The sequence below is a fragment of the Pholcus phalangioides genome, unplaced genomic scaffold (assembly GCF_987345545.1).
Source record: "Pholcus phalangioides strain wild (caught in Gottingen) unplaced genomic scaffold, Ppha-v1.0 ptg000008l_1, whole genome shotgun sequence".
NCBI classification, from domain to species: Eukaryota; Metazoa; Arthropoda; class Arachnida; order Araneae; family Pholcidae; genus Pholcus; species Pholcus phalangioides.
Window position 1 is genome coordinate 614,031 of NW_028301601.1, and position 27,485 is coordinate 641,515.

Consider the following 27,485-nt stretch of genomic DNA (forward strand, 5'->3'; position numbering starts at 1 on the left):
GAACACATTATTTACACAAGTTAGAATTTATTTTGTAACCATTAATTTAAAGAGAAATATTGAATTGCAACAAAAAGTTAATAACTCATTTTGCAAATAAGGGATAAATTACTACAAAAACACTAAAAATAGAGCAAATATTGCTTCCTAAAAAAAGAAAATGGTATGGAAGGCCACTCTTAACATATTTAACATCACAACCTCTCATAATTTTCCTACGGGTGATGTACTATAATTAATGTTAAAATTAAATTTTTCACTCAAAACTGATTCGGATGAGCATGATATTCTAAAGAAATACAGGCATTTTGGGATACATTTTTTTAATGCAGTTGCAGTACAGGCCATCTTCACATCAAAATATGGAAGACAGCAGTACCAGCAAGAATGGGAAACAAGCATAACTCTCACAATATAAATAAATTAGAATTTATATTGTGACCACTCTGAACATACATTCCCGCACATTTCGATTCATTAGAAATTCCGCTGAGGAATGAGTGCTCGGTGCATTTACAGTGAAGTAGCAGTACAGACATAGGCAAGACCTTTATAAAATACAGATTTCTGAAACCCTACGAATGATCAAATTTGCAATAAATCAAACAAGACACTCAATTATATTAGTGACAAAGTAACAAAGAAAATTATAAAACACAGTAGACTTTTGATAATCCGGCCATGTACCAGTTCCGCCTGTCCAGTAATCTAGCGTTTTTAGGCAGGTTTTTTTGTTCGAGCATAGACGAGAAAAATATGTCAATTGATGTATTGCGCATAAGTTCAGTTCATATTACTTAAATGAGCTTTTTCCAATTGATTTCCAGTAATCTGACAATTTCAGTAACATGGCACACCTTGGTCTGATATGTGGTGGATTAGTGAGAGTTTACTGTACCATAAATTGAACACATTAATGACGAGAAAAATATTATGAATTTTCAAAATTTATACTGTGAAAACATACCCATAACTCTCATCTTCGACACGAGCAATTTTATCTCGCCACTCATAAAGTTCTTTCAAGCAATACAGCTGCTGTACATTGAGATTCTTACGACTTTTCTTGTAAAGCTCCATGTAACTGTCCTCAGTGAGCAGTAATTTTTCATACCTCTGCACAAAAAAGAGAAACATTTTGCAATGCATGGTATTATAATCCAACATAATATATTTTTTCTTTTTTTAACAAGACACATTGGCTTGCAGCTCATACAACAATAATTTTTTTTATGAAAATAAATATTAGTTCATTTGAACATCACAATTCACACAGATATTCTTCTTGCTTTATCCTATATCAATAAATTTGATAAAGAACTAATCGATTCACAAAAAACAGCAGAACTCTTTTTAGACTCTAGTTAACCAGATCATCAGTAAAAAAATCAGCATTTTAAATGTTTCTCATAGGTGAATAATAAAAAGTGTGCTAGAGTAGCAATAATGCTCGCACAGATGACTACAGGATAATTCGTCGAACCTTGGAATCCAAATTATCAGTGATGATAAACTCATTCAAAGTGTGAAAAAAGAGCTCATTGATGACCCGAAAGATAACAACACTGCTACTCAACCAGGCAAAGGACCATCAGCTAGTAAAGTGTTTGTGTGCTTTAACACAGAACTAAAATGGATGAGTGGCAGCCTGGGTGCGACCATCCACAGCTACTTGCCGTAACACGGATGCCAGACTTGGCTGCACGAAAATGTGTAAAGACAGAAACAACTAACTTCCACAACATGTTCAAGCAATGATGCAATTTAATACAGTATGTAAGTGCAAAATTTAATTCAAATTGTTTTCATAGTCATAAAACTATGAGTGTTTCTCAACCGCTGAGCCGTGGCACAGTACCAGGCCCTGACTTCATTCATACCGGGCCGTGAGTGAATAGCCGTTTCCTTTTTCCTCATTCATTTTCTGTTGGTTGTGTGTTTGACTGGGTTTTAACTCACAAAAATGAATGAAACCGGGCCGCGGGCTTGCAAAAGGTTGAGAACCACTGAACTATGATACATTATTTAGTATGTGCTAACAAAGAAATAACACTGTTTTCATGAATTATTCAATTATCACAGATATAGTTCACTGATCACGAGAAGCATGTTGCCTCCGTCACATTACATCGTGACGGACGATTCCATTGTTTTCTTTTAGGTGAAGCAACTACACATCGAGAATGGTGCATTAGCAACTGCATTTTCTCATCTGACATCTTTAGCGCTATTTTGGTCTCCTAAAAGCACAATCACAGCATACTCAATGGCATCATTAATGCAGAGTTTGTTACATAAACCATCCCAACAAAGGTGGGGCAGACACAGCTCCAACTGGGAAAATTTTCATTTCTTTTTTCCACACTATAAATTCACTAAATAGCGACAAAACCTGGTTTAGAGCCTAACAAAGATCCTAGACAAGGGCCCCCGCCACAGGGTGTAAAAGACATGGTGTAAACATCGGGGGCTCGAGCACCCACAGTATTCTGCAGAAGGGATCAAGTGCTCCAGCATTCATTAACAAATTGGAATTTCATTCATAGAGCTGTAACAAGCCTGTCATTTGGGAAGGGATCAGGGGATCCCCCTCCCCCACTTCAGAAAATATACTAGAAATGGTATCTATATTGTCAAACCGTTGCAGCTGGGTCTTGTTGAACCTCTGTCACCAGATTCATCCTGTCATGCAGATCTCTCCCGGGTTCTTCACCAAGGACTTGAAGATGGGCAATAACTCACAGGAACGAGGATTTGAGAAGAAATAAATGTCTTTATTTACATAAACTAGAAGTACTGGGAAAACTACAGTAGCCTTCTAAACCAACATCTCCTCTCTTTGAATTCTACTGTCCCATTCCCTAGAATCTTGTTCTTCTATTCAAACAATCCCATGCCACGCAAACCGTGCATGCATTCCTCAAGCCTTTACAAATATCTATACACTGTAACAATACAGTAGAACATCGATTATCGGGACCGAAGGGGTTACAGTCATCTCTCTGTATTCGCGGGGGGGGGGGGGGGGGGGCATGAATATAAAAAATTCTCGAATAATACAAATCATGACCTTTTGCTTTTTCGATATCCTGTTTGTATCTGCTTTATGCATCAGAAACAGAAAGGTCGTCCAGTGATTCTTGGAAATGTTTTCTGAAAGAATATTATAATGTCGGTTAGTCGTTTCTTCTTCAGTTAATTTATTAGAGTATAGTAACTTCCTGCACAGTCCCACCCCTTCACAGGGGCAATGGCTAAAACTAGATAAAGTCAATAGAGCCTTGACTGGGTTCGGTTAGAAAGAAAGAGTTTTCTTTTTCTACATGTGAAAAATATACCATAGATGGGTCTATGTCATGGAAACAATGCATTACCAATTTACAGTTATGCAGCCCCTGTGCTTTGTTGCTCACAATGAACTTGTCTTCCAAGTCTTAATCTTGATTATCATGCTGTATTACTTCGGTTTTAGGAGCAATCAGTTCCATTATAATCCCTCCCTGTCGATTTCTGAACTGTTGTTAATTAGTTCTCCAATTATTTTCTATATCAACTACGCTGTTAGAGAATTTCGGAAGAATCAACACACTGTTTGGCGATTCAGTACTCCTTATTTGGCGATATTGGAGATTTAACACTTGTTATTCGGCAACATTGCCGATTTAATGCTCGTTATTCGACAACATTGGTGATTTAATGCTTGTTATTCTGCAAAGTTTCTAAATTAGCATTTGTAATTCAGTGGACATGCACTTTTTACTCCCGGAATGAAATTTTTTTTTCAGAAAACATCAAGATTTCACGCAATGATGATCAACTACAGTAATTTTTGCTGCTTTCAGTGGCAACTTTTTTTGAAAAGGAAACTGACTCACATTTGCACTTTAAAGCTGAAAGACTATTGCAAACCATTTTCAGTTGCACAATCACAGATATTAGTGGGGTTTCACGATGAAGCCAGATGAGGGGCTTATAGTTTAAATAAGGCGATACTTAAACGTACAGTGGAATAAAACACGCTCTTCTTGGAAAGAATCGTTTCGTGGTAAGCAAGAACAAAAATTTTTTGCGACCCTTTCCAAAATTCCGGGCACACTGAAGCAAAATTTGCTATTTGGCACAGAAAAATACGAAAATACACTATTGGAGCAAGATGGCACAAGATGCTAATTTTGGCACAGTGCGCCATAACTGATACAGAGTTCCCATCCCTGCATCTATGAAATTCATCCCTGGTTCTACGACTTTCCCTGCATTTGCATCTTCTTCAAATGCCTGCATAATCATCGAGTAATGTGTATAATGAGCCATAAATGTTTGCTTAACATTCGAACAAGCTGCCGAATGCTAGATGTGGAGTTAGAAGGCATATAGAGAACTTAAACACTAGCAAAATCTTCAGGAGGGGTTTTGCAATTTATATGTTGTTCTGATGCAAGAATTAGCACTGAATGGCGTTTTCACGCCATTAACTAGGAAGGAGACCGCGAATACTAGGGCAGACTGTACAGTGATACCTTGACGTACACCAGTAATTCACTCCAAGACTGACAGCGTAAGTCGAGATGAAGCATTTTCCTCCTCATTGAAAGTGCCTCCCTCCTCAAGAGGAGACGGGAGGTAAATCGCCTGATTTTCTTCATTCTTTCTTATCTATTCATCTTTTTTTTTTTATGCAACTCTATTAGAAAACATTTCCAAGAACATGAGGTCAAAAGCCTTCAAGCTTTGCTCAAAATGCGTCTAATTGTAAAACATTTTTTTTAGGATAAGATGACGTAATTGCTGGGTGATATAAGTCAGGATATTACTATTCAACATTCAATTAAAAAGGAATGAAAATAATAAATATGTGTATTCGTGAAGGTTTTACTTTCAGGCAAACATCTTTGCTTCTCTGGTATACAGACAACAGCAAGTTGTGGTTCTTGTTGCCCTTTTCAATCAAGTTATTTTTCATACAATCATACACATACAGCAAGTAGTGTGTGTCTTCCCTTGCATACTTCAGAAGCTCTGTCGGAAGAGGCCTGCACAGGGAAAGAATGTTACTTATACTTTTCACACATTATCATATTAAGGAGAACATAAATACAACTTATCAAATAATTTTAATGACATTGAGAATGATTAAGACAATGAAAAACAAGGGGCAAACATTGAATTAGTGATTATTTGACAAATTGGAGTAACATAAAATACAGTTGAACTCAGTGCAAGATCACAGCTAATGCAAGCATATCTAATGTGATTCATTATTTAATTGCATTGGAAATCTTGCACTCTTCAGGATTGCTGAAATAAAGAGTTCAGCTAATACAAGAAGATGGATTACCAAGTTCATTCTGAACTTATGTAATAATGAAATCACATATCAATTTGTTCCTGAAAAGTACTAGTATCATGAATATCATGTTTTACAGATAGAATTTTCTTGTACAAAATAACTGAAATCTTGTTATTTAATGCGAAGTTGTTCCCATGAAATATGAACCAACCATATTTCCATGTGCATTAGCCAGAATGCTGTAAAAATCAGGGTAAAGCAGTTTTTTGGATGTTTCAATCTAGTTCATTTCTGGCATGCTATGAAAAGTGAGTTTCAATGACGTTCAGGGAATACATTCAAAAGACCAATAGCAATTTATACCAAGTACCAAATAACTGAGCAAATAAGCATTAAATAGTAGGTTGTCACTGTAACCAACATGTTTCACATGGGAATTTGACAACTATAATGAAAGTCAAGCACTTAGGTATAGCTCTAATAATTAAGGTCAACCCAATATTAAATGCAGATATTATATTCTGCACAGTTTTTGCATATGTTCAGAGATTGAAGAAACAGTGTCATTTTTTTTGTGTGTGTATATTACATCATAATATTTTCCAGTGCAGTTATTAAAATTTTTAACACTGCTTATTTCTATTTTAAGCTCATGACCATGAAACGCAAAAACTCTTTAGTCTATTCTAAGGTTAAATACTTATTTTCCCATTCAACTCAACTGATCTATGTGAACAAATATGCTTGGAGTATCTGACATTTTAATGAATTAAGATTTGTGGTATGAAAAGCAAACATAAAACTAGAACTACCCAAACGTTAATTTGTAGAACAGAGAATATCCTAAAATACAGAGAGAGCATTTCCCAAACACCAGCATCCCAGAAAATATGGGTATTCCTGGCATGCTGGTCTGCCTCTGTGTTTCCCGGAATCTGGAATGCCAGTTAATGTGGGAGAATACAGCAATCATAAATTTCTGTCAAGATAATTTCAAAATTTTATAATTAACTTCACACCTAAAAAATCTGAAGTCTATGTGACCAAAATACTTAACCAAGAAAAATCATTTACGTTTTAGCAACTTAACACATCATATACTTTGTTTCACTAGCATAATTATTCAGAAAGAAACACTGTTCACCTAATCCTCCAATCTGCTAACTGGTAGCGTTTGTCCATGTTGATTTTGCAATAATGCTTCAAAAGGTAAACTAATGACAAGTGCGGGAAACCAAGCACTCGCGCAGCCTGACCTGTGTCAAACATATTAACAATGTATACGCCGAAGTCCCTCTGTAACCACAAGACATCCATGTCTGCGCCATGAAAGACCTAAAGATAAAAATTTTAATTTGAAGCACATTTATCCATAGCATATAGATTCATAATAGAATGCAGGATGCAGATATACGAGAAATATAAAGAAAATTACTTCAACCCAGTAAATGAATTTACTACTGATTGAATTGTGCCGGAAGTGTGTGTGGGGGACAAGGGGTACCTGACAGTCTGAGTGCATCTAGTGTTGAGTCTGATTTTTGGTGTAGACATCAAAATTTTGAATTGTAAGAGTGAAGTCAATTACTTTAATCCTGTAAATGGCAATCGGAAATCACTAAACCTCCCTTCAAAATGCCATCTTTTTTAATGAAGTAGGCTTTCTTTTGATTTTCAGCAGGTGCAAACTAACTAATGGGTGTAGGAAAAATTTTTCTATTGAGAAATCAACTTTTTATAAAATATCTGGGCTTATCTGTCCTAAAATAAGAGGCTTTTATCAAGACGAGATACCTTGTCATTGTCGCTTAAAGGGTTAATTGAAAGAACAAATCATAAAAACGCCATTATGCGTTTACTCAAAATCTTTTTCCATATTCTGCATCCTACTAAGCCAGTTTCACATGGTGGTCAAATGCACACATTGAAGCATCAGATCTTCGGAAATATCACCAATTAAAGGAGAGTTTCAAGCTTCAAGATCCTCTTACTTTTGAATTCATCCAAGACATTTTCCCAGCACTAGTGGTTGCATCATCATGATATGTCCGGAAGAACAAAGCTGGGAACATGTCCTGATGTTGCCAATTACTAGCATTGGGAAAACATTGAGCATAGACTCAAACCTATTATTACTACTTAAAACCCATGGACAGCATACACCTTGGCTAAACAGACAACATAAAAATCTTTCAAGTAAATTTGAACATAATTTGAACATATGACATTCTGTTATGTATCTCAACATAAATTTCTTTCGAACCAAGCACGACTCTGGTCTATCACCATGTGCAATTTATTACTGATTGAGTTGTGCCGGAAGTGTGTGTGTGAGGGTACCTGACAGTCTGAGTGCATCAAGTGTTGAGTGTGAATTTTTAGTGTTGAAATAAAAATTGAATTGTAAGTGAAGTTTAATGATTGAAATTTATTATTTATTTATACAATATTGTTGGCCCTTGGGCCTATACAAGAGGATGCAATTGAGAATGACAAAGGTATTGTTTGATATTGGATAAAAAACTAGTGATAGTGGGAGATTCAACAATAGAGCTTGGGAGTTTGTTCCATTCACCAATGGTACGAGGAAAGAAGCTGTATTTAAAGCAGTCAGTAGAAGCAAAAATAGGTTTTAATTTAAGGGAATGGTCGAGTCTTCTAGAGATATAGGATGGTTTGGCTAAGATACCAGAAGTATCTACGTTGAACTGACCATGGAAAATTTTATAAAACAATGTTAATCGAGAAATGAGACGAAGAGTAGAGAGAGGGAGGAGATGAAGTTCATTTTTAAGTTCGGACACAGAAATGAAAGATGACCAGCAGTCGTGAACAAATCAGGCGGATTTATTTTGAATTGATTCGAGTTTGTCTGTATTACTGGAGGTGTAGGGGTCCCAGATTTCAGCGGCGTAGGAGAGGACGGGGGAGATATAAGTTTGGTAACAGAGAAGTCTGATATCCCGAGTAAAGTGTTTAAGATTGCGGCGGAGGAAGAAAAGTTTGTTAAGACACTTTTGGTAAATGTAGTCGACGTGTTTGTTCCAACATAGGTCGGCTGAAATTATGACACCGAGGTATTTGATATGAAGAACTTGGGATAACGTTAAATGACTGATGGAGTAGAAGTATTCAAGAGGAAGAAGTTTACGGGTAACTTTCATGTGAACCGTTTTTGAAATATTCATTGCCATTTGCCATAGGGAACACCAGTCAGCGATGGAAGTCAGGTTATGTTGGAGAAGTTCTTAATCAGATTGATGGTGAATGATACGGTAAATTACACAGTCATTTTTATATATTTAAAAATATATAATGTATATATAATATGTGAAATATTTTTACTATTGTACATCTGTCACTCTGTGGGGAGATTTTCTAATGGGGGAGAAGGGAGGTCAGCTCAAATTCATGCCTCAAAGGAGTTGCTAACCTTGGAGAATAAGAATTAGGAAGATTTTTGTCCTGATCAAAATTTCATATAAAAACCGTTCCCAGACAAATATCAAAGAGATTTCTGAAAAACAAAAGTACAGACTTTACATAAATGAAAAAAAAAATCAGAGATTTTTCTTCTTTGGAAAAATGTAACACTGTGCAAGCCAGCAACAATTAGTGCAATGTCGTCGATCATCACCTAAGCAGTAGTTTAAATTACCTGACATTAATACATTCAAATCAAATCACTACCATCAAAACTAGCTGTAAAGCTCAAAAATAGGACACACAGAATTGGCAGGATATATATTCATCCCAGATATAAATCACTTCACCGATTGTGCTGTTGAGAGGTCAAACTGACACAGGCTGCTTGGCAAATTTTGTCCCTTCCTGCCAAAACGAAAAGTTTCAAAATCCTAATGGCGACAATTTACATTGTGCACAAGGTTTCATTTGAAGAAAAACACACAAGCAAAGAAATTTTCTACGATAAGTTTTTCAGGATTAATTTTTCCCCAAAAAAGTATGATTTTCTTACAAGCACAGTCAAAAATTGGATGATACGCTAGATGCTGCATATTAAATTCACTGATAATGCTATCATTTTGATATTATCACTTTCGTTAAATACAGAACAGACCAATATCATAATTTAACATGGGAAATTTCTTTGCGGTTATCAGGTTTTCAGTCTATCATCTTTTTTTTTTCATTTGCAGTTTCTTTTTGCATATATTCTAAAGCTAAGGTTGAACAAGATTCATTTTTCCCTATCATCATTACTGATAATTTTGCCATTGCTTGTAAACTGGTTTTCATTAACAAAACTAATTTGCCTATTGTGCAAAGTAATAACTATATTTATTCATTTGATTTCAAAGCTGTGTGTCATTTCCTCTCTAATAATCTCTATGGGCATCTTTTTATCAGCCACCTCGTTGGGCATTTTGCCTGTTGTGGCGTTGTATTTGTATTTGTATAATAAATTTAAATTGTAACTCTTCGGATTTAGTGACTGAATATCATAATATGATTTATGCTATAAACTCAATTAAGAAAAATTTCCCATATAATAAAAGCAAACACACGCAATACAAAAGACCTTGGATCAATAAACAAATTTATGAATTAATTATACGTAAAGAAAAACTTTGGAAAAAAAAACTCAGAAACATCCATTCTTTGAAATTTATAGGCTTGCCTATAAAACTATAGCTCAAAATATTAAACTGATGATTATTATTGCTAAAAGTACCTATTTTAAGACCAAATTTAGTAAATGTAACACTGCAAGAAAACAGTGGTCGTATGTAAACAAACTTACTGGTAGGGTCACTCACACAGTTTTACCTCATGATGCAGATGGTGACAATTGAACTAAAAATTTTAGCTCTCATTTCAAATTAATTTCTAACAGCTCAAATCGTCCTGGTAACTACAGGAAATTTTTTGCCAACTCCTTGCATTCATTCTTCTTTTTCCTCTATTGAAAACTTTGACAGACTAAATATTGTGAATTTTGTGTGTAGTAAGACATCATCAGATTATAATGGTGTGAATACAAGAATTCTTAAAGCTTTTAGCATTAAGAATATTGATTACATTTCTGACTTTATAAATGAGTCTATTGCTCAACAATATTTTCCTCATCCTTTGAAATGTGGTACAATTATTCCCGTTTTTAAAGCAGGAGATAGAAATATCTTAAATAATTACCACCCTATTTCTATTCTTCCTATCTTTTCTAAATTAATCGAAACGGCGGTGAAAAATAGACTACCAACTTTTTTTGTCCCTAATCAATATGCAGGGTGGGAAGTGACAAAGTCCATTTCGGAGTAGCCTTGGAGCAGCAAAATTCAGGATTCTGAGCAGTTTTGGAGCAGCAAATTCGGGATTTGGAGCAGTTTTGGAGCAGCAAATTCGGGATTTGGAGCAGTTTTGGAGCAGCAAATTCGGGATTTGGAGCAGTTTTGGAGCAGCAAATTCGGGATTTGGAGCAGTTTTTGAGCAGCAAATTCGGATTTGGAGCAATTTTGGAGCAGCAAAATATGGGATTCGGAGCAGATATTTATAAATTGGAGCAGTGAAATTAACAAGTATATTTTCATTAACCCTCAACCCTTTTCAAAATAAAACTGCACTGTCTTTTGTTATCAAATATCTTTTCGTCAGCTTGATTTTTGTTCTTGGTGTTTTAGGCTTCTGACACCTTGTTTGAAAGAGCGGCTATCATAAAATTTTTTGCACCCGTCTATTTAAGATGATTTTTGCTTACTGAGGGCACTATTTGCTGCCTGGAACAGCAGCACTTCAAATGAGCTAAAAAAATTGTATAAGTTTTTAATTTTTTTATACTTGGAAAGAAATTGTAGCAAAATGGGAGAGAATTTTGGAAGAATCAACTCGATTTTTGGCGATTCAGCACTCATTATCTGGCGAGATTGGCGATCTGACACTCATTATTTGGCTATATTGACGATTTAATGCTCGTTATTTGGCGATATTGACGATTTAACGCTCGTTATTTGGCAATATTGACGATTTAACGCTCGTTATTCTGCAACATTGGCGATTTAACGCTCGTTATTCTGCAACATTGGCGATTTAACGCTCGTTATTCTGCAACATTGGCGATTTAACGCTCGTTATTCTGCAACATTGGCGATTTAACGCTCGTTATTCTGCAACATTGGTGATTTAACGCTCGTTATTCGGCAACATTGGCGATATTCTGCAAAGTTTCTAAACTAACATTCGTAATTCGGCGGACATGCACTTTTTACCCCCAGAATGAAATTTTTTTTCACAAAACATCGGGATTTAGCACAATGACAATCGACTACAGTAATTTCTGCTGCTTCCAGTGACGACTTTTTTTTTTAAACGGAAACACTCGAATTTGCACTTTAAAGCTGAAAGGTATTGCAAACCATCTTCAGTTCCACGATCACAGACAATATCGGGGTTTTGTGATGGAAAGCCCGATCAGGGGCCGATAGTTTAAGTATAGTGGAATAAAACACGCTCTTCTCGTAAAGCAACGTTTCGTGGCTAGCAGGAACAAAAATTTTTTGCCGTCCTTTCCGAAATTCCGGGCATACTGAAGCAAAATTCGCTATTTGGCACAGAAAAATGCAAAAATACGCTATTGGAGCAGGATGGCGCAAGATATTAGTTTTGGCGCAGTGCGGCGCAATTGGCGCAGAGTTCCCACCCCTGAATATGGTTTCTTGGGAAATTGAGGTACCGAAAATGCTTTAATAGAATTCTGTAGGGTTGTCTACAAAAGTATTGACCAAAATAAGCAAACTGTTTCTCTCTTCCTTGACATCTCAAAAGCATTTGAAAGCGTCAATCACGAGATCTTACTTTATAAATTATCTAACGCTGGTGTTAGAGGTGAAATGTTAGTGATTCAAGTCTTATCTAAACGATAGAAAACTGAGAGTTAAGATAAATAATTGTTTTAGTGAATACACAAATATAACAAAAGGAGTTCCTCAGGGCTCTATTTTAGGTCCTATTCTTTTCATCATTTTCATTAATGAGTTTTGTACACTGAAACTTTTCAGTAAAATAATAACATACGTGCATGATTCTGTAATTCCCCCTTCTTGTACTGATGTACATTCGCTTAAAAGATAGGTTGAACACGATCTTCTAATAATCAATGATTGGTTCAATAATAATGATATGAAATTGAATCTCCAAAAAACTAAATTTATTTATTACAGCTTGATTGGGGATAGCAATTTAGACATAGTATTCAAAGCACATCTTACAGACTGCTCAAGAAATGATTGCAAATGTCCTAATGTAAATAGAGTTTTTTCTTAGTAATATCTTGTAATCCATTTAGACTCAAATTTGAAATGGAAATCTCACGTTGCTATACTAACCAAAAAACTTAGATATTTTCTCTACAGGTTCTATCATCTTCTTAAAATTGTCCATCCCTTTTTTTACGAACATTATACTATTCATGGATACAATCTTCATTACAATATGGAATAACAACTTGGGGATGTGATTATAAAACCAACCCACTTCCTATCATAACCTCTCAAAATAGATTTATAAACTTTTAAATTTTTCAATTTTGACTTCTGGTGCTACCGTAAAAGACTTCTTTAGTTTACGACACTTGGTTGTCTACAAATCGATATTGATGCTTCATAAAAATAAGAATTTATGCTCTCCTAAAAAATTCATTTCTCTGAGGAGACCTGGTGAAATATTTGAAATCCCTTTACATAGAAAAGAGATATTTAAAAAACACTTAGTCTATTTAGCTCCCAAAATTTACAATCCATTGCCATTCGAATTAATAAATATAGCTTCGTATTCTAAATTTAAAAAGGCATTATTTAGTTAGGTTGCTGCTATCGCTAACATTGAAGGCTATTTTTTAAATGTATATATCACGGGACTATGCGAATACGGTACTTGAATTAAAACTGCCACTTTATGTTTATGACTATTAATGACTATTATTAACATGTACATTATATATGACTGTGAAAATTGTTTTGACTATGATCATTAATTTTGTTGATTGGTTGTCAGTATGGCCTTAATTACCCCTTGAAAACTCATATATATCTATTCACTTGCATATGTTTAAATATATAGAATTTTACATCATATTGTATTGTTTTTGAATGAATTCGATTGAATAAAGTTTGGTTCCTAATATTTAAAAAAAAAAAAACATTATCTTTCATGACTATGTAGGAGGTCTAAAGGCTCCCTTATCGATGAAAAAAATTTCCATACTCAGGTCACAATATACTAATCAGGCCATAATATAACTGCTACAATCAATGTACCTATAGCACTGATTTTTTTCAATGGCTTTCCTATAGTGAAGGAATGTGTAAGGGAGAAAAGTCTGTTTCTTCAGTTCATGGTCAGTTTCTTCTAGATAGTCACATTCACAATTTCTGGGCCAGAAGACTTTCATAAGGGATCTATGGAACATACCATAATTTATAATACACACTATGCAGTTCCATTCTAACTTCTTACAATTTCTGAATTTGAAAAATGTTTTTTGTTTAAAGGGGAGGAAAAATCCTGTTTTAGGAGTTATTAAAAAAATGCACAATTTAACATTTTGAAGCCTGTTACATAGGATATAAAAACAGCTGTCCCATTTTCATAGACATCGATCATACTTACAACTGGGATTTTTCGGATATAGTTATCAATTGGTTATTGTTATCAGAACCTATTCCCTGCCCAAATCTCTATCTGATCACATTAAGCAGCATACATTGTATAAGAATTTTTCAGGAGTCTGGGATATGTAGAAGAAATTTGTAAAACTTAGTAGAGCTATGTGATAGAGCTCTATCGCATCACAATTTCCTAAGAAATCTAACCACACCTGATGAAGAAAAGGAATCAGGAACAGAAAAATACAATATGAGAACTTTTTTTCTCAATGTTGTTTTTGTTCAAAGTTGAACAAAAATGTAGGTTATTAAAAAAAGGTTTTCTAATTAAATTGAAAGTGAGCATGTTTAAATTGGCAGAACCAAAAGTAATAATGTTTAAATGCAACTTGGCACACTACAAGGAACTGAATATTCTAAAGGGCTGGTAAAAATAAAAAGCATCATACTTTCGTTATTTTTGGGTCAGTGAAAACTTCATTTAAGATCCACAGTTCACTCCTCAGGGTGATTGCATCAATGATGAAGTCCTTGGTTCTAGTAGATATCTGAATGAGGCAACTGAAACCTTGGAAGGTCCTATATGAATGATGCTATACAGATAGAAGAGTTTGTTTTTTTTAATTATAAGATTCATGTATTATTCATAATAATTACAAAAAAATCACAAGTGTAAAATGTTACACATCTACAATGCATAATGTATGTAAAGCATATCATTTTTATTATCCCAACCAATTTACTCAAGCAGCTGAAGAATACAAACCTCGACATCCACGGCAAACTCTTTAACCTCTTTCAATAGATTACATAAAGATGCTAATGATTCTTCTGTGTCTACCATGATCATGGGAGTTTCAGCAAGAGGCCTCGGAGGCTTTAGAAACACAAAAAATAAATCAAATTCTCACTACATTGGTAAGAGAAGATGAAACTCTGTTGAAAGGTAATATCTTATAAATAATTTAACAATTGTTCCATTAAAAACATAAATATCACCATAATACACACATATTTTCTTTAATCAATAAGTTAAAATTTGGGGAATATGGAATGAGAAGGATGTTATGCAGCGATCTATCCTCAAGACATGGTCCTAAAGATCTGGCAGGCTAAAGAGAGCCAAAATTTTGTGATGAAAAAAATCAAATATATTTATCAATCCTTTTTGCAAGTAGAATAATGATATGCAAGTAGAATATGCAGCTAGACTTACGGAAACCATGAAATCACTCAAGCATCACATATTTTACTAGCCATTGAATTTCATTTTCTTTATTTGAAAACTTTTCGCCACAACAAAGATTCGCAACAATTTTACATTTGCAACACCCCAAGGACAAGTTTAAAATGATGCAAACTATCCATGATGAAGAAACATTCAACATGAGAAAGCCTTTGAAAGACCCAAAAATACCCATACAGCTTTTTCAAGGCTAATATAACCCAGCTGTTATCAATATATAGCTGCAATAGTTGATTTACTTCTTTCATTTGTGCAATGGCATAATACTAGCTGGGCCAGGTCTGAGGCAATCAAATGATTAGCATGCTAGTCTTTGGATGTGTAGGTCTGGATTTGAATCCTGGTTTTGGGTATGTATGTGTACTATAAGACTATTTCCCTGGATATATTACATAAATCGCTTGGAAAAAGCTAAACTTAGGGTAAGGTAAAATGAACTTGAAAAAAAATAGGAGGGTAGTTTTTAAAAAACATGATTGTTCAGGCATTGATAATGCAGAAAAATAACCTTTATTCATAATGAACATGCAGCTCTTTATCTGGACTATTATACCATGACTGAAAAGTTAGAAAATGTAACACTTGCAACTGAGGCAAAGTTTTTATTTGCAACCTACACTGATCAGTAGTAATGTTCAAAATTAATAACACTGGACAAAAAATTTTGACACCGTTTCTGCATCTGAAACAAAAATACTCATTTCTCATGTAATTAGGTGTGTTGAATTTAACAGTAAAAAAATTGAATTGGCTATGGTTTTCTCTGAAATCACACATTCAATGCACTTACAATAACACAATACAATGCACTGAAACACAACATAAGTACATAGTATATATAGTCAAATCCTGTTTTAACGAATACCGTTATAACGAAAAAATCTTGTTTTAACGAACACTTTTCTAATCCCCCAGATAAGTTTACATAGGAATAATGCAAAAACCTGGGATTCCTTTATAACAAAATTTCATTATAACAAAGTGATTTCTCCGGTCTCTTAGAGTTTGTTATAACAGGATTCGACTGTAAATGCATAGTGTATATAGAAAGTAATATAAACACATGAAAAAACAACACAAATATGTACAAAAACTTTACTAATATATAGAGGCAAAACATTAATATACACAAAAACACAACACAAATGCATAGAAAAATGCAAAGTATTAAAGTTCATTTATCTGCATCTGACAAGCACTTTGCTTTGCATAACGCTTGTACTGGATATATAAGGAACATCTCTTACAATTACTATCCAACAGTAGTTAGCCAGCATCAAGGTTGATCATTTTCCCTGGTAAAATTGTTTTATGGTTGTTATCACTTTTTCATCATACACAATAACACTCATAAAGCACTTTTTTGACATTTCTCATGGTAATATCTCCACAACAAGAGCCTATGATAACTTTTTTCATGGTGTGATAATCATGTTCAGCAAGTCAAAACCATTTGAAATTGTATACTTTTAAGAGAGATGCAATTTCATTGATGTCTAGTGTAATTAGTACTGCGCTAAAATGTCTATCTGAAACTTATAGAATGCTTCTAAATGATATCAGCTTTTAAAGATGAACCCAAACAGATAATCATTTTTAGAAACTAAAAAAAATTGTAACAATTGAATAGCCTTCATACATAACAATCATCTTATAATGGCATGTTATATTTACCACAGGCGTGCATGGCTGAAGCTGATCATCACTAGGTTGAAATTTTTCGAGTTCACACTCATATGGATGGCAAAATCTAAAGAAGCAATCAAAATTCTTAATTAGGATTATTGCGCATGCATTGTAAACTATATTTCAAACACAAGAAAGAAATGTTTCACTTTCAACTTAAGAAAAAAAGAGATAAAAAAACAAACACAATGCAGCAAGTCTTATTAATTTGATGTCTTATTAATTTCCTACTGGAATTACTCACTCTTCTGAATCTTCGTTCTTCTCTAGCATTATTGCTAAAGGTTTTATTGAATTTGGTTTCTCCTTGATGATGGGAATGAAAGCAGAATTAGTGTTGTCCACTTTAGTCTTGAACTTCAGCTGTGGTCTTGAGATGTTCTTGGCGCTTAACAAAGATATTGCAACATCATTAATCTTCTTGTTCAGGAAATCCTTGAAATTTAAAGTAAATGAAAAATATTAGAATTCAAGAACAGGAAAAAAAATTAAATTTTTAATCAAATTGCAAACACATCAATTATGCAAGTACAGATCTTCAAAATTCTAAACAGGCCATTCATTCTAATATAAAAAAGTTATGCAATTGTTATTACATACAAGGCTTTGAAATTCAGATGACATAAATATGAATATCCAATGAGATACAAGACTACAATAAGCAAAATACCCAATGAGGTGGCTGAGGAAAAAGTTGCCCGTAGCATAAATATGGATGTCATATATTTCTATAAAACAGCAACCCAATTAAAAATGCAATTATAAAAAAAATCGAGTATAAACTTACATTGTCATTTTCAAAACAAAGATTTTACTGTGTGAAGAAGCTCCTCTTTCATGAAATACAAACTCAATATTTTGCTGAATCTATAAGCAACTACAATCTTTCTTATCTAAATACAGTAAAACTTAGCTTCAATAACACTAGATACAAAGATAAATTCCTTTACAATTATATTTTTTCAAATCCTATTTAAAATTACCTATGGTCTAATACTGAACTCCTCTCGATGGAACAATATCCTTTGTTATGATAAACTCCCATACATATAACAATATTTTTAAGGATATTTTGAAACCACTAACGTGATATTAATTTTTTGCATTTTACTCAAAATTCCCACCAGTATATTTTTAAATTCCTCTCATCAGTCGGGTGTTTAATGACATCTGTATTTTGTACTATCCCCCCTCTGAAACTGGCAATGAAGTTGGCATATATGGAGTTGCTTTCCGTGTTGTGCACACAAAATTGTTGGGTGAAAAGATACTTTACAGGATGAAACAGCTAACTTAATTTTATTCATTAACTAATCAAATAGGATATTTTGTTGCAAATAGATAAGCTTATAAATGCATTTTATGATGGTACTAACAACTCCAAAAGATGGTACTAACAACTCCAAAAGATGGTACTAACAACTCACAAAAGAAGCCAGCAACAGCATAAATTTTGTGAAACCTGATGCCAATATGCCGATATAACAACCCCCCCCCCCCCACTCTACAATGATATTTTTTGGTCCTCAGAATATCATTGTATCGAGGTTTAATTGTATGTATCAAAAGATAGAAAATTCTAAGAGCATCACGGATCCAACATCCGGAAATCTTTGCCTGCCCTCATTCTACGCACCTTGTTTTCACAAGCCCTCAATGGTGAATATATAATTTTAAAAAATAGAACAAGATTCCTCCTAAGCTCGAGCTCTTAAAGCCACCTTTTCAGTTTCAATTCAAGACCCATTTATTTATTTTATTTATTTATTTATTCACTATTGCTTGGCTGAGGCCTATACAAGGGAATGCGGAGGTAAAGTTTGACAGAAGAGACAGTTGATGTTACAAAGGAAATCAGAAATTGTTTTACAATCAAAAATGTTTGGTGGGAGGTTGTTCCAATTGGTTATTGTTCAAGGAAAGAAACTAAATTTGAAACAATCAGTGGATGCAAAGATGGTTTTCAATTTATGGGCATAGTTAATTCTATTGGGAAAAGTATGAAGCTGGAGTTAAAAAATTGGAAGTGTCGATATGAAAATGGTAATGAAGGATTTTGAAAAGGAAATTTAATCGAGAGATATGTCTACAGGTGGAAAGTGGTTGAACATTGAGTTGGCGCTTGAGCTCAGTAATGGAGACAGAGGATGACCATCATTTTAAAATGAAGTGGGCGGATTTATTTTGAATAGATTCAAGTTTGTCTATATTAGAGAGATTTGAGACTTTTCTACGTCCAAGAGTTCAATTAAATGCCCACCTCCTTTTTTTTAAAGTTTATTTAGACCTTAATTGGAATATACAAAGCAGTTCTGAAAGAAAAGAAAGTATACAAAGATGTATGATGTATTCATCAACAGGGTAAAAAAACTAAAGTTGTAGAGATCAATTATAGATGTGAAACTTGTTTTAATAAAAACCTTGTCAGAATTACTTGGACATGATGGAAACATTATACATTTCAAAGGGTGATGTGGCATGAATGGAACTACAACATAGTTATATGTTCAAGTCCATCAAGTTATCAAACGAGGGGCATATGCCCCAAAGTAAAATGTTTTGCATTGTTCTGCAATGGGCCCCCTGTTGAGTCAAAATGTTCTGCTGTAAAAATCTCCATAATAGCGTTTCTACACTTTTCTCAAAATTCTTTCAGATTGTTCTACAGTAGCACTGATTGTCCTGAGACATACGTCGTAGAACAATCAGTGCAGCATAGTCTGCTTTGGAGGGGGCATATGCTAGAACTAATGAAAGTTAAGGGTAAACCTTTGTGAAGTAGGAAGTCTTTTTTTTCTTTTCTTTTCTTTTTTTTCAAACACAGTGGTCAATGATTGTTATTACTTGCAATCTGGGGTGACTTATTGTTCAAAACAAAGTGCAATGGTTACTTCTGGCATATAAGGAATAACAGGAAACAAACTTGAGACACGTAAAAAAAAAGAAGAGGGTTTCCCCCTTTATTACGCAACCAATTAGCCTGTTGCTACTGTACTATATTGTATTGTTACCGCCCTTACCAAAGATTTTTCTTCACATATACACGAGCACATTCAAGAGATATTTTCAAGTGAAAATAAACTAACCATTTTATTCCAACTAGTGTTGATTTCCACTGCTGAATTAGTTACACTGATGAGCTCATTTTCTTCTGCCTTCTTTCCACTGCCCTCTGCAATTTGCGAAGACTGTAAGAAAAAAAAACTATCTTAAAATTTATTTTACGAAAATTTCTCACCTGAAAAAACCAAATTTAATTATGATCCGATCAGAGGAAAAAAAGAAAAGTCTACAGAAATATCTAACTCAAATACAATTTTCAAAATGTAACATTTTAACTAAACAATCACTCACTATAGTTTCAAAAATGTTAGAGTTTATATTCTTTATCATATCGAACTGCTCCTCAACATCGAGTTCGGCAAAATGCTCCTTGATTGCATTGCCACGCATCAAACTGGTCAGGCTAGTGAGAAAAAAAATTTAAGGATTCAAATGATACTTGTGAAACTCAAAGACAAAATATGCAGATACTAGACAATATACAGTTGATGCTCAATTTTATAAACTGGCAAGTTTCAACAAACTGATCCTTTGGCCAAAACAATATGCCATTTCTTTAATCATGTTTCCCATTCATGAACCTAATTGTTCAATTTATTTATTTATTTTACTGTATTTTAAACTCATAGGTCCACGACTGGTTTGTAAGAGTTTTGCAGGATGTGTTTCAGAACAACAATAAATAGAGTGACTATGGTGTAACCCTGTGATTGATTGGTTCTGTTCATGGTGGAATGTGGAAAATCCCATATGGTCTAGTGTTAGGATTCCTGACTTTTTCACCTAGGTGGCGTGGGTTCGATTCCTGGCATGGGATATGAGTTCCATGATGTAGTGGCGCCGTCCTTATTCTGCATAGGGATTCTCAGGGAAATAGAAATTGAGAAACACTGAGCAAGAGAGTGGAGCTGTGATTTAACACTTAAAAAACATCAAAAAAGATTTTTTTTAAATCTTTTCAAAATAAATTTGAAGTTTCATTGCAAAGCATATAATGCCAACAACATATTTTTGGTAGAGACCAAGAATTTTACCAGGATTTTGGGGTGGTGGGGCTTGCTGTGTCCTAACAGCAAAATTTGATTATTTTATATAATTTAATGTTGTGAAATATTAAACTTGAATATTAAAAAAGTCATTGGTTATAATTTCAGATCAATTTAATTTCGGAAATCCAATTTTGAAAATTTTTCATTTCAAAAATGTAGAATGAAATTTTTTTTTTTGGAATGACCCATATAGGCCTACCAAGTTTCAATGTAAACTGAAGAGCCAAAAAAACTGGTACAGGCATGTGTATGCAAATAAAGAGATATGGAACCAATCAGAGTACGGCGCTGCGGTCGGCAACGCCTATATAACACAACAAGTGTCTGGCATAGTTGTTAGATCGGTTATTGCTGCTACAATGGCAGGCTATCGAGATTTAAGTGAGTTTGAACGTGGTGTTATAGTCGGCGCACGAGAGATGGGACATAGCATCTCCGAGGTAGCGATGAAATTTGGATTTTCACGTACGAGTGTACCGTGAATATCGGGAATCCGGTAAAAAATTAAATCTACGACATCGCTGCGGCCGGAAAAAGATCATGCAAGAACGGGACTGACGAGAATCATTAAACTTGACAGACGTGCAACCCTTCCGCAAATTTCAATGCTGGGCCATCAACAAGTGTCAGCGTGCGAACCATTCAACGAAACATCATCGATATGAGCCGAAGGCTCACTCGTGTACCCTTGATGGCTGCACGACACAAAGCTTTACGCCTCGCCTGGGCCCGACAACACAGACATTGGACTGTTGAGGACTGGAAACACGTTGCCTAGTCTGACGAGTCTCGGTTCCAATTGCTTCGAGCTGATGGACGTGTACGGGTATGGAGACAACCTCATGAATCCATGGACCCTACATGTCAACAGAGGACTGTTCAAGCTGGTGGAGACTCTGTGATGGTATGGGGCGTGTGCAGTTGGCGTGATATGGGACCCCTGATACGTCTAGATACGACTCTGACAGGTGACAGGTACGTAAGCATCCTGTCTGATCATCTGCACCCATTCATGTCCATTGTGCATTCCGACGGACTTGGGCAATTTCAGCAGGACAATGTGACACCCCACACGTCTAGAATTGCTACAAAGTGGCTCCAGGAACACTCTTCTGACTTTAGACACTTCCGCTGGCCACCTAAATCCCCAGACATGAACATTATTGAACATATCTGGGATGCCTTGCAACGTGCTGTTCAGAAGAGATCTCCACCCCCTCTTACTCCTACGAATTTATGGACAGCCCTGCAGGATTCATGGTGTCAATTACCTCCAGCACTACTTCAGACATTAGTCGAGTCCATGCCACGTCGTGTTGCGGCACTTCTGCGGGCTCGCGGGGCCCCTACACGATATTAGGCAGGTATACCAGTTTTTTTGGCTCTTCAGTGTAATATGTCCACCACAACGGGAGATACATACATCTGAGTAGTGTCAGTTTATAATAATCTCTCTGCTGCGCATAAGTGGAAACAAGTGTTGTGAATGGGGAGGACGAATCAGCTGCCTACCAGTCTAGTGGTTAACTTCCCTCACAGTTAAAAATGTAGATGGCAGCACTACACATAACAAGCATTGCACGGAAACAAACTTTATGTTAGGTTCACAACACTTACACACACATACCAGAATGTACCAATTCGTTAGAAATTCTCTAGAGGAATGTGAACATGCATGCATGGTTAAGTAGTAGTAGTCCAGTGGTTAGGGAGCTCTGACTGTGCAAGTCTGGGTTCGAATCCCAGTTGAGGCATGGATGTCTATTAGCACTAACAAATTCTCTGGACAGATCTTACCAATCTCTTGAGAATACACACATGAGGATCATGGTTTTTTTTTTCTTTCTTTAAAGTGTGTACAGTGTGAAGGGGATGTACATCTCTACCCATGCCAGCTACATCCTAGTTTCAGCTAACTAATGTATATGTTACTTAAGATATAATATAGACATATGCACAAAAATGCATCAAATAACAGATGAAAAAAACTTCCTTACATAGACAAAACATTCTTTTGAGCATTCATGATAACAGACCGGAATCCTTTGAAAGTCTCGTAGTACTCATAATCCTCCTCGGTTGGTAGTTTGTTTGCTGCCTTGGTGCACGCAAGAACGTTTTTCATCACAGACTAGAAAAATAATATATATCAATTCACATTGATTAAAAGCATCATTGAAATCATTATCCAATAGATATACTGTAACAATATTCAATATGGAAAGCTGGGATCACTATAACACACTTTCAAAAATTATGCTCCTCTCACTTTGAACTGAAAACACTTTTCAAAATGCATCTCGGGAAGGGACAATCTCTCCCTTTAACCCTTCACTCCAGCACAGGGTGGAAGCATGCCTTCTCAGGATCCTAGGGCACAGGCTTTTTTTTCATGGGGCTTCCATTTAAAAGGGTTAATATTGTACAAAATATGTATACATTTTTGGGCATGGCAGCAACCTTCATGGTGGTAGGCGAGCATTTTACCACCACGCCACTTAGTTCAAGACTGTGTTCAAGCATATGTGAGTTAACAAAGCAGTGCCCTAGAGAGCAAAAGAACAGGTCGTGGTGAACTAAAGAGAAACCTAGAGCATTAGAAGTTCCACAGAGGAATGTGGACGAGACGCATAAGTGGTTTAGTAGTAGTAGTGTTTCTTCAACCGCCAGGCCCTGACATTAGTCAGACAGAGACATGAATGATTCACTGTTTCATTTTTCTCCATTTGTCGGTTACTAATCCAGGGCATAACCAAGCCTTACATGCACAAAAAATAAAACTACCAGCCTGCAGGCTTTCAAAGATTGAGAACCACTGATGCGAGTGATCCACCAAAAGAGTTATGGACCATGTAAGTGAGTGACTGAAAAGGTAACCTAGATATTTTGTGAACATGGAAGTAATCATAACAGTGAGCTAAAGGGCAAGGATCAGGTCAGTGACCAAATGAGTAATTCAGAGCATCTGCAAGCATGTGAATGACCAAATATGAGACCCAGAGGAATGAATATGAGCAAACTAGAGATTTTTGTGAGCATCACAGTAACCAAATGAGTAACCTAACAAAGGAATTAAGTCAGTGAAAGACGAAAGTAATTTAGAGCCTGTATGAAGTCATGTCAACGATCTAGAGAGCAAGTGATCATGTTAGTGAGTGACTAAAAGTATGCAAGCACGTGAATGGCCAAAAGAGTGACTTGGAGACAGAAACGTATTCACAGGGACTGGACTTAAGCAAATTATAGCATAAATGACAAATTTGAAGAAAGAGTTATCAAGAAAATTAGACTACAATGAGAAAAAGGCGGCATAAATCTGCTTCTGATGGTGAAATTTTTTTCATCAATTTGGTGATGGATGCTATTTTGCTTTGCTTTAACAAAATTTTATCTATACAGGGTGGTTCCGACCTATTCTGCCAAACGAAAGGGGTGATAGACGAACCCAAGTGGACAAGTTCGAAATTGGTTTGTCACCAAAATTTTAATTGACAATTCTGCAAACAACCTTCTAGTTACAATAGGTCAACTTTGCCAAAAAAAAAACTTGCCCATTTCACCAGCTTTCGAAAGAGCTTACTATAAACCATATCAGTTTCCTGGTTCAGGAGAAATTTAGTCTTTTGTTTGTTTGTAATACATCAATGAAATCGGCATTTGTCAAAGTAGATATTTAATGAAAATTTGGAATTGGCAGTTACAGATTTTGGAAAAAATTTGGTTTTGCACAAAGAATCCCATAAGGTGACACTACCTCTACTTACAGGATATCCGTATTTAATGGCAGGCTACAACCACTAGAGATCAGTGGAGTGAAAAATCGAATTGTCGCAAAAACCTACTAAAATTAGTTTAACAAACGCAGATTTCAGTGATGTATTGCAAACAAACAGCTAAAATTTCTCCGGAACTAGATGACCAATTTGGTTTATCCCACGCTCTTTTGAAAGCTGCTGGAACGGACAAGTTTTCGGCAAATCTGACCGACTGTAGCAGAAGGGTTTTTGCGGAATTGGCAAATAAAAATTTTGGCGACAATTCGATTCTGAACTTCGCCAATCTTTCAGCGCCTATAGCTCGACATTCAATCCAGATATTTCAATGAAATTGGTGTGACATTATAGGATTTTTTCTGCGCTTTCCAAATATGTGCTTAGCTTGCGCGTAGGTCTCTCAGAAACATCACAAATTCTGGTTTTTTCAGACTTGACGCATTTAACATAACTCGAAAGTGGTTCGAGATAGGACAGGGTTGTTTCATGATCCACTTGGGCTCGTCTAAAGCCCCTTTCATTTGGTAGAACAGGTAGTATTCGCCCTGTATAAAGGTTAAACGCCATTTATGATATGTTTTTGATATTGTGTGGATTTACAAATTGGAAAAACAGCCCATATTTTACTCACCTGTGACAATTTCTTAATGTCACCCAAATCTTTACTTTTATCACCGCTTGTTTCGTCCATATTTTACTGCGTAAATAGGATAGTTTTAATAAAATTTAAAAAATCACGTGGAAAATTCGTGAATCCTAGAAGAAATCGTGGCCCCGCACAACTTTTCTTATATTAAACGTGATACATGCGTTTGTTTACGAATTGAGACTTGTTGTTGCCAAAGCGTCAAAGATAAAGTTAATCTCAGACAACGCAAATGACGTTATCAAATATTCTGGAGGCATGATGTATTTTGTAAATTATTCAGTTTCCTTTTTGAAGGAGACTCACTGATTGTGAAGAGAAATGTTTTCACCATACAATCAGTGAGTCTCTCTCACGATCACCACAACGGGGAAGCTGACAGTGCTCCAGTCCTAGGGGCCCGGAACGATTCTCTCCTTTTTTTTGCTTTTACACGCTATAAATTCACCATAAAGGGACCGCAAAATATCCCAGCCGAGGGACCCTACTCCAGAATGTGGGTGGCATGGCTCTCTCGTAGCCCCGCACAAGACAGGGACCCAGCCCAGGGCCACAAAGAATATTTTTATTTTTTTGTTTTCTAAGACAGTGTTTGCCAAAAATCATAACCCAGGACCCTGGATTGGGGACGGCCATGGATTGGGGAGGCCATCATCGAGGAGAAATATAAGCATATAATATAACAATAGAAATATAAACATAATAACTATATTTCTCCTCTAAGGAGGCTATCCTTGAGCAGGGGACCCTCAGCTGAAATGTTTGGCTGCCCCGCAAAACCAGACTTTTCACGAGCACTTCTTTATTGATTTAGAGCAGTGGTTCTCAACAGGGGGCCATATGGCCTCGGGGGGGCCCTAGGATAATCCAGGGGGGCCACGGGTGAAAATCTGGCAAAAGGGGAGCCACGGCTACTGATACGGGGGCCACGAAGAAGTTTGTGGAATGACATTTTTTTTTAGTCACTCTGACTAAAAAAAAAACTAATTTCAAACAAAATGCATGGAATATATTTTTCGAAATTTTTCCGCTATTCAAGTAACATTAACATGAGGAAGGAAATAAAAATAGCGTTGCATGTAATCTCGGGGGGGGGGGGAGGTGACAGTAAGCCCTGACACAAACTATAGAAGAGGTTTACAGCAAAATGGAGTAACTGCAAAGATACAGAAAATTGTGTGTGTTCAGACTTTTCATTTAAAGAGGGCTGCCATAAAGAAAGCAGAATAAGATTTGTTGACCATTCATTGACATTTTTTTGAGTGCTGGTAGTAAATGCAATCCAAGAAGTAGATGGGGGTGAGAAATGAAAGCTTTTAAAAAACCCCATCGTTTTCATGCAATTACAGACGGATAGCCATCTAGTTTAGCACAAAGCTATCTTCAGCCGGCACTGAGTGGTCTGATGGGGAATATATTTATAAAAATCGAATAAAAAGAATGATTGCTCTGGGGCATTTTTTTATGAATTTTTGGGGAGGGGTGTGCCAACTCATTGCCTCCACTGAAAAGAAATAAAGTCGAATTCAGTTATAACGAACTCCATCAAAGAGACCAAACATACATGAGGAAAAATACCCGCGAAATTAATTTTTTTAAACTACCTTGCTGTATAACTTAAGAAACTGTAATTGCATAAAATTACTGTTGTTTCAATCGCAAGTGTTCATATGTCATTCCTTTCAATTTAACAGGAAAAACGTGATTTTAAACATATTTAAGGTGGTCTTAACGTCATTTGGTTTGCTGATTGGTTTCTATGTGCAATCCAAGCAGAAAATGTATTGGGACTTCTAAGATTGACACCACATCTTTAAAGTTTTTTTTATCTATACTGTAATGCTTCCTATTAACTGCCCTACTACGTAAGCCTGCAACATCCCAAATAATTTCAATGCAATTTTCCTATCCTGCAAGAAGTACCCGAGTAGCATGGTGGTAAGATGCTCGTCTACCATCGTGAAGGTTGTTGTTAGGGTCCCCGGTTCGAATCCAAGGGAAGATATAGATAAGATATTTTCCCTAATGAACTCGAGGCGACCACCGATCGACAGCGCCTTCACTTCCAACCCATCTCACTAATGGCAGTAAATTGCAATATAGCGATGTGGCCA

The 27,485-nt window shown here is 35.7% G+C and overlaps 1 protein-coding gene across 1 annotated transcript in view; it reads right to left on the bottom strand.

Moving 5' to 3' along the window:
- The window catches only part of LOC149083467 (exosome complex component 10-like), a 61,236-nt gene extending 35,670 nt beyond the window's left edge, over positions 1-25,566 (bottom strand). Inside the window, exons 1-11 of the mRNA XM_089233983.1 lie at positions 25,357-25,566; positions 22,950-23,083; positions 20,195-20,306; positions 19,927-20,028; positions 17,085-17,275; positions 16,829-16,904; positions 14,675-14,785; positions 14,358-14,501; positions 6,432-6,622; positions 4,874-5,030; positions 968-1,116 (exon numbers count right to left, since the gene is read on the bottom strand). Coding sequence (XP_089090109.1) covers positions 968-1,116; positions 4,874-5,030; positions 6,432-6,622; positions 14,358-14,501; positions 14,675-14,785; positions 16,829-16,904; positions 17,085-17,275; positions 19,927-20,028; positions 20,195-20,306; positions 22,950-23,083; positions 25,357-25,416 — 1,427 coding nt within the window. The 5' untranslated portion in view covers positions 25,417-25,566. The remainder of the gene's footprint in view (positions 1-967; positions 1,117-4,873; positions 5,031-6,431; positions 6,623-14,357; positions 14,502-14,674; positions 14,786-16,828; positions 16,905-17,084; positions 17,276-19,926; positions 20,029-20,194; positions 20,307-22,949; positions 23,084-25,356) is intronic.
- Between the last annotated feature and the right edge of the window lie 1,919 nt (positions 25,567-27,485).